Source organism: Saccoglossus kowalevskii, chromosome 19 (genome assembly GCF_978046115.1).
Source record: "Saccoglossus kowalevskii chromosome 19, keSacKowa6.1, whole genome shotgun sequence".
Taxonomy (NCBI): Eukaryota; Metazoa; Hemichordata; class Enteropneusta; family Harrimaniidae; genus Saccoglossus; species Saccoglossus kowalevskii.
Genome location: NC_140659.1, coordinates 22,451,379 through 22,460,197, shown reverse-complemented (window position 1 = coordinate 22,460,197; position 8,819 = coordinate 22,451,379). Strand labels below are relative to the sequence as shown.

At 31.6% G+C, this 8,819-nt stretch overlaps 1 protein-coding gene across 5 annotated transcripts in view; it reads right to left on the bottom strand.

Annotated features, from left to right (window-relative positions):
• Positions 1 to 1,123: 1,123 nt before the first annotated feature.
• Positions 1,124 to 8,819, bottom strand: part of LOC100373263 (uncharacterized) — a 113,608-nt gene continuing 105,912 nt past the window's right edge. For all 5 annotated transcript variants that reach the window (XM_078009181.2, XM_085493932.1, XM_085493933.1 and 2 more), the window contains 4 exons: positions 7,910 to 7,945; positions 7,215 to 7,301; positions 6,828 to 6,895; positions 1,124 to 6,202 (listed from right to left, as the gene is read on the bottom strand). In XM_078009181.2, the coding sequence (XP_077865307.1) occupies positions 6,836 to 6,895; positions 7,215 to 7,301; positions 7,910 to 7,945 (183 nt within the window). In that variant the 3' untranslated portion in view covers positions 1,124 to 6,202; positions 6,828 to 6,835. The remainder of the gene's footprint in view (positions 6,203 to 6,827; positions 6,896 to 7,214; positions 7,302 to 7,909; positions 7,946 to 8,819) is intronic.

Here is an 8,819-nt window from a genome sequence, read left to right as displayed (position 1 = left end):
ATCATCACATTTCAATGAAATTTGGTACATAGATGTCATAGGACACTGCACAGACCTGATAGTTTTTAAGGTAATATGAGTAAATATTAATTACCTAATTTGCATAATTAATTAATTTTCAGCTTTTGATATTTCAAGTAGTAATCATCACATTTCAATGAAATTTGGTACATAGACATCATAGGACACTGCACAGACCTGATAGTTTTAGGCTAATATCAGTATATATTAATTAGCTAATTTGCATAATTAAATAATTTTCAGCTTTTGATATTTCAAGTAGTAATCATCACATTTCAATGACACTTGGTACATAGATGTCATAGGACACTGCACAAACCTGATAGTTTTTAGGGTAATATGAGTACATATTAATTATCTAATTTGCATAATTAATTAATTTTCAGCTTTTGATATATCAAGTAGTAATCATCATATTTCAATGAGACTTGCTACATAGATCTTCTAGGATTATGCAGAGACCTAATTAGTTTTAATTGGATATTAATTACCTAATTTGCATAATGTTCCACTGATATATAAAGAACCACAAATTGGATTTTAATGAAACTTTTAAAGAGAACTATGCAGAAACCAATTAGTTTTTGGTAAATATTTATGCTTATTAATCACCTAATTAACATAATTAATTAACACTGATATCTCAATTACTGATCATCACATTTGAATAAAATTTGGTACATAAATGCTCTAGGACAATAGACAGGCCTGATTAATTTTGGGTTAAAATTTGTTCATATTAATTCTCTAATTAGCATAATAATTCATAATTTTTTTTGTTCTGTTCTGTTCATATTAGTTACCTGATGTACATAATTAGTTTTCAGCTTTTCTATCAATATCTCATGTACAGGTAATTTTGAATTAATTTTTAATGTGTTTTCAATACTCTCAGCACACGGGAGTTCTTTCTAAGCTTTCTTTGATTAAGAAGTTGAATATAATGCCTTCTATAAATATCTTACAAATTCATAAAGAAACACCAAAATGTTGACATTAAAAAAAAAGAAGAAAAGATGTAATTTCTCAGATTGAGGTGTAAAATGGCGTCTCTACCCATTTACATATTACAATAACTGGAATTATAACAGTACAGCAAAGATGATATTTAAATGCCTTTTAATGTTCATATAATATAACAGGTTTTACTAAAACTTTCAACTACAGCAAAAATATACTCATTTAAAAAAAGAGAAACATTTTCCCATCGCACACATTTATAACACACACTTTCAAAATATAAATCTCTTCACATACTCCTAAAATCTATTAATTTTAGTCTAAAATGCATCTATGTTATTATTATTGCTACAATTATATTTACAAAATACATAATTATATATATGACAAAGTCCTTTGTAAGATTCCTGCATCAAAAGCAGTAACATCATAATGTTAATACATGAATATGTCTTAATAGGTATTTGGAGGAGATGTGCGACAGATAGAGTTAACTCAACTAAATGTACTACAGAGAAATTTGGACAACATTTAAAGTTTTTTGTTACCGCTGATATTGTGGTTATTTCATCAGAAACTGTTTGCGACTAATTTTAAGCATTTCAATTTTTCCACTGAAATACCGTTTTAGTGGAGCACATGGCTTTCTCTCAATTTTCACCATAATTGTACAAATAATGCCAATAATAATTGTAAACAATAAATTTGGATGAATCACATGGTTTGGAAAAAATATTTAATGATTTGAGTCATCGCACATATTAGTTGTGTATGCCACATCTTTTTTTTGGGGGGACAGGGGGTTATGTCAGAATTTTAGAAAAAAGTGAAGAAAAATTCTATGAACAGAAAAAATATGATACATAAAGTAATGTTTTTGATTTAATAATTTGGCACAGGTTAAAGTAGGTAAGTTCTTTTGATTTGTATCTCAATAGTTTTTGTATACACTTAGTGAAGAGATGCAGCAGTTATATTTGATTGCGCCCACAAACCAAGCAACAATTACAATTACTGACTGTCAAGTAATGAAAGTTGTTTTTATAATAAAATAAAATAAAATGAAAACATCTACAAAGGTATTTTATAAACCACATATATCAATACATATATATTCTCTGCCAATATTACCAGTATTGACATGGGAAAAACTAGAAGTTTCGTCTTTTGTAGAAGGGAAAAACAATTTTAAATACAGGAATGCAGCCTTCCATCACATCATTAAACCTTTTGAATTTTTTGTACATTAAATTATGGAGCAAACATTTCCCATTGCTTACAGCCCTTGATCAAAACTTATAAATATAGAAATAAAGTTTATCTTGGTGTTGGAAGAGTTTACGCCTTCATGATGGTACATTCAACTTAACAGCAAAAAGGTTTGGTGTGATCTTTATTTTTTTTTGTGATCAGGGATTATCTTTCACCCAGAGAGCATTAATTTGGGACAATTCACTTTCGTAACATGTTGATCTATTTCATTCTAATTAAACATTTTTTTTAAGCGACAAACGTACAGTAGCCTACTGTAGGTAAAACACTACCGACTAGTATGCCATTTTAGTGAATTTGACTTGCGTGTGAATTAACAGACTCTTAAGAATAAACAATTAATGAAATTACATTTTAGATAAAATAACATGATTGCTTAAAAGGCACGTTTTCCAGTGTCCCACAAATACCAAAACGTAAAGCTCATATTTCATTTTGAATCTAAGTGCAATATAACCTTACATGTACATCCTGCGGAAAAGGTAGGTGCACCAAACACTGGGAAGTTTTGGTTAATTTGATTCAAATTAACATAAAAACGTGACTACCGGAACAAATCAAAGGGCAATGTTCATTTCAAGTTAATAAAATATTTGTTCGATTTAAACTACCTACTGAATATAATGATTAGTTTAACTGTACATTATTTTATATAATGACCAGTTTAACCGTACATTATTTCACATAATGACTGCCAATCCTCGGGGGCGAACATCCGGGCATTTTCACCACCTGGCAACCCACGGCGGTGAAAACAAAGGCCCAAAACTCGCATAAAACGGTACTTTGGGGTGATTGTTGACTCTTCTGAACAGTGTAACAAGATTAGCCCTACGTGTGTAACATATATAAATTTGGTTGTTCGCGATTACTTTAAAGTTGAGTTTGTGTTGTTTTCTCGAATTTTCACCGGCTCGACCGGCGTTCCACAGCAGCGCGCACAGAGCCCATAGAAATGCATGGTACAGTGGTGCGCGTCTTAGCAACGTGGAACGTCTGTGACGTAGCTCCGCCCCCGAGGATATATCACCACTACGGTTGAATCAAAGAGAAGAATTTCTCAGAGAGAGTCTGATGAAAACTCAGTACAGATCAACTGTACACTAAAGAAAACATTTCCCTGTATTCTTAAAATTTGAAGCAAACTTATAAAGACAATAGATCATTGGTTAAATACTTAACAAGAAAGAAAATCAAAATACACCTTGCAGAAAGCAAGCAAGACTTGATACCCTTTTGATATATATATATATTACATACGCACCCCTGTGTCGGAGATTGTTGGGTTAGGAATTGCCAGGGAGAAAAAAAAACATTCCGAAGGGAAATCAACCAATCAAAATATTCATTACATAACATTTCAGTTTTTGAACCATGAAAGGTTCCATGTGATTGGCATTTCAAAATATATGCTAATTGTTTTTTCCTTATAAGGATAATTTGCAAACTTACACTGATTATCAGGGATGTAAAATATTTTTAACCATAAATACTGGCAGTGACGAAATGAGCTATTACCCTGGATAACTAAACTAATAATTTTACGTATAAAAGATATTTATGAAAATTATATTCCTGCTAGAACAATATTTTACATACTTTGGTTATTCTAGGGGGACATGTTTAACATTTTAGCTACACAAATGTAGTTTAGAGAGTCAAGTTTAACATCTTGGCTAGTCTCGAGGAACAAGTTTAAAATGTTGGCTAGTCTAGGGTACAAGTTTAAAATGTTGGCTAGTCGAGGGGAACAAGTTTAAAATCTTGGCTAGTCTAGGAGAACAAGTTTAAAATCTTGGCTAGTCTAGGAGAACAAGTTTAAAATGTTGGCTAGTCGAGGGGAACAAGTTTAAAATGTTGGCTAGTCTAGGGTACAAGTTTAAAATGTTGGCTAGTCGAGGGGAACAAGTTTAAAATCTTGGCTAGTCTAGGAGAACAAGTTTAAAATGTTGGCTAGTCGAGGGGAACAAGTTTAAAATGTTGGCTAGTCTAGGGTACAAGTTTAAAATGTTGGCTAGTCTAGGGTACAAGTTTAAAATGTTGGCTAGTCTAGGGTACAAGTTTAAAATGTTGGCTAGTCTAGGGGAACAAGTTTAAAATGTTGGTGAGTCGAGGAGAACAAGTTTAAAATTTTGGCTCGTCTAGTTGAAATCTTAAAACACGCATAACATCTGGCCCAACAGGTGATACACTAAGCATGCAGTATCTTGTATATACACAGCAATATTATAAATATATTGAACAGTTAAATACTAGATTTTCATTTAACAGCCTACAAATGTACAAGAAAAACAAGCTCTATAATGCAAATTGTTCTTTTTAAATAGAGCATGATATTGAATTTAAGCTTAAAAACTGTTCAGATATAGTAAACTTCTGAAACTTTGCCAGGACTTATTCTGAACAAAGTAACAGAATCTCTAGTTGCTTTATTTTATGTTGCACATTTTTTCTTTATTTATAAGTAGGCAGTTTAGTCTTAATCGTCCAAAATCCTCAAAACTATTACCACTAAGCCGGAATACACAAAGTGTAGAGTACAACTGGGTAACCAACTTGATAAAGACCTTAGACATATTGCTATTGCTATAGATACGAAAACCCAGCATCTTGTGCCCATTAGCCTTTTCACCACCAGTTCCCTCTTTTTTATCACAAATTCACAAAATAGTCCTGTTTATAGTCTGCACTTTCCTTCAGAGATAAAAAAAAAAAAAATAGCCAATTTTTTTTTTACGAAAAAAATGAAAATTTCCTCAAATTTGTGTCTGTTGGCTCTAAAAATATTGTTCATTTCAAGAAATATTGAGGAATACAAGAAATAAAAAAGTGCAGGAAAATTTAAGCCAGGAAGTCTAGTGGTGAAAAGGTTAAAAAAATCACAGAAATGGAACGTGTCTAAATCTAACCCCAACATTTTATTTTTGATTTACAAATGGTTTTTATTCACTTATTCAATCTACGCCCTGATAAAACAAGTCAATCCCAAGATTCATAGCGATATGACGTACACAGAGCATTTTTTTTTTATCATTTAGGGTTAGTAAACCATTACTTGATTTATTTATGCTATAAATAACTCCCCCTTTCCCAACAACTCTCAATGCCAAAACCCAAATGTGTGTCTTTAAAAATACAAATGTGTGTCTTTAAAAATACAGTCTTCATATCGAATAAGGTTAATTAAAATTCAGATGTTAATAATACAACAGTTGTCGTACTCTGTTCATTGCTTGATATTTTAAACTCTAAACTAAACTTCAAATAAAGTACTGATCTCTCGTATTCATTCGCAACCCACCACGTGATTGGATGTTCAGGATCTCTGTGCTCTCTGCGCCATCGTTTATTCTGCATCGTAGACCTCATAACATATACAGAACAGCATAAAAATAATATTTTTGTCTCGCACAATATTTGCCTAATGTTACACTGAACATTGCCACGCAAATTACTCCATACTTCAACCTCAATGAGTAGTTAAATAAGCCTTGTACAGTTGAAACATTTCATTCATATTAAAATTTCATTTGATGATCGATTTACATGAGCTATTTTTTTTCAAAAAAAATAAACAGTTACACTATAATGTCATTTAAACAAAAATAAAAATCTGATAAAAACTATTCTGATTGCAAAAAAAAAAATATTTAAAAACAACTTGATCCTTCTCTTTGATTGGCTGAGATGTATCACATGACGAACTATTTAAATTAGAGTATATCTAACAACCAATCGTTTGCTAAAAAAAAAATACTCCGAAGTGAGCTAAAAGTACAATACTCAAAATATTTTGGACATTTAGATACATATAAACTGTTTTAAACACATTCAAATAACAATAATATTATTATAATAGCCTTTTTGATAGTTCAATATCTTTATGTACAATCTTTTGCTGTATTCAACACAGTGTATTAAGTAAGACACTCTTCTTGTAAAATTCAGTCTGAAAAATAAAGCAAGAACTGTTTGTGAGGTGAGATTAAAGTTTCCTTTACTTTTGCAGTGTCTCCCCGAAGAACAATTTTGCAATTTTACTTCAAAGCAATTATTACATACTTGCCCATTGAGAATGTAGATATAAAATAACAAATAAAAATACAGAATAACAACAAATTAATGATGGCTGTACATGCTGCCTTTTACTTTACAATCTTTTCTTTGCGGAACAAAGTTAGAATAAAAGTTATGCACCATTGCATAAATGTTTTGCATGGATAGGAGCATTTCTGACCAAAAATGAACAAGAATAATAATATACAATTATATTCATGTTCCTCACTAAATACTACATGCACTGTATTAATCTCTGGGTCTCTTATAAAATAATGTATCTATGCAAAACATGGAGGGAAAAAATATTGGTCACTTTAGGAAGAAAAGTAGCCTCTTTCTGAGTTCACCTGACAGACCTCTCTCAAAAGAAACTGTGAGGGCTACAGACTTCGAATAAGAGTCTATTCATTCTACTGTAAACTTGTTCTTGTCCCAAATTGTTCCATTATTTTTTTCAATATTCCAATAAAACTTCAAGTAACAATATAACTGCACTGAAAATGAATTACTATTACCTTGTAATTTACGTGTTTGGAAAACTATATGTGCCACTACACCACGGTAGCGGAAGTCCATCAGGTCCCTGAGAGTAAACAATTATAAAATATTACTACATGTCACTCGTACCTGCAGCAACATGCTAACAAAATCCTAAAATTTGTCGGAACTCATTGTGATTGGCCAATACATGTTTCAGAATCACTTGGCATTTTTGCCATGCAATTTAATGTCTTGCTTGTAGTCATCTAATAATCATTAAACACAGTCATCCAAATATCTATTTATCCTTAAACAGTTGCGTATGTTGGGTTCATTTGATAGTGTAAGCAGTGACCCAGTGCATCAATAATCAACTCTGAATGAGCCTCCAAATTTGGAAAATTATGGATTCGTAAACTTACCACGGGGCACGGCGCATCAAGACCAGGTGCACCAGGCTCTCCTTTTTCTCCTCGGTTACCCTTTTTACCCCGCCTACCCATATCACCCTGCCAAGAAAGGAACAAACTTTAATGTATATTCGCAAAAAAACAAAAAAACATAGCTAAATCATTAATACCTTGCCAATGAAGTGTTATGTAAAAGGGCACTCTGAAATTTGTCCATAACATTTAATTTGGGCATATGGTACAAGATATAACTAAATTACAATTTCCACACTTTCAAAAACATCACATGTTTATCATAGGAGCAAGTGAATTGACTTTCACACTGTAGTGTATCATCAACATGAATATTATAATTTGAAAAACATACTGTGGAATACATTATTTTCGCTGGATTTAATTTTCGCTGAAAAGGCTTTTTGGGCGTTTTGTATGGAATTTATTTTCACCGGTTTTTGATGAGTTTAATGTGAAATATAGGAAAAAATGTATATTTGCTGGATTTTATTTTCACAGAATCATCCCTTCAGCAAAAATAGCGAAAATAAATTCCAAGCAAAAATAAAGTATTCTACAATAATTGCTATGGACAGAAGTATTTACAATAAAGTATCAAGTCTGAAGTATTAATTCGGTTCTCTATACATTGTATATGGGCTGGTAATATATAATGTTTCTGTTGGTGTAAAAATGTGAACAGATTTCCCTACCCTGTCTCCTTTATCGCCTCTTTGACCAGGAGGACCCTGTATTAAAACAAAATAAACAGAAGTACTAATGAACATTCTGAGTATACAGGAAGTGATTTTTTTTTTATCCATGTTGATTTTACTGAAAACAAATTCAATGGAATTGAAAATAAAACAAATGTGTGATGACCCTTGACCTTTTCAGAGCTTCTATTATGAAATGAACTTTGACTGTTGACCCTCCTCAAGAGTTTTGACCCCATCACTGCATATAATGACCTTTGGCTGATATCTGACCATGAAACTGATCAAATAGTGATATTTCATGTCACTGCTGAGGCTGATCTTTGATCACTGATTCCATATTTTCCAAAAATCACAATTTTAATCCAATATTGTGCACATTTTAAGGTATTCTTGTATTATTTTGGATCAAAAGTTGACTTTGGCGTTAAAAATATGGAAATAAAAACCCATATAAAAGCTGTGAAAGAATCCAGGGTCTTAACAATTATGACGTAAACACCATGCTTTTATCAATACAATACAATGAAAACAAGTAGTAGCTACAAAAAACCTGGCAAATGAATCATGCAGAGTTGTACACGTCTAATGTCAATGACGATTTGGTATGATCCAACACTAAAACAATAGAGGTGGACTAATTCACTCTCAACAATGGGTGATATTGCATACATTTCATGTACAATATTAATAATGATACAGGCACACTGAAATTAAAATTAATGAACATACATCGATAAGTGAGAATTTGCAACTTGTTGATTGGATTTTGAAATGTAGGTGAGTAGACGACAGAATTTATTATAATCACGAATTTATAAGATAAATTATGCAAATTTTATATTTACATACATTGTATGGAGATATGCAATGAAGATTCCATATTTCATGTGCGAGTCAATTTAAC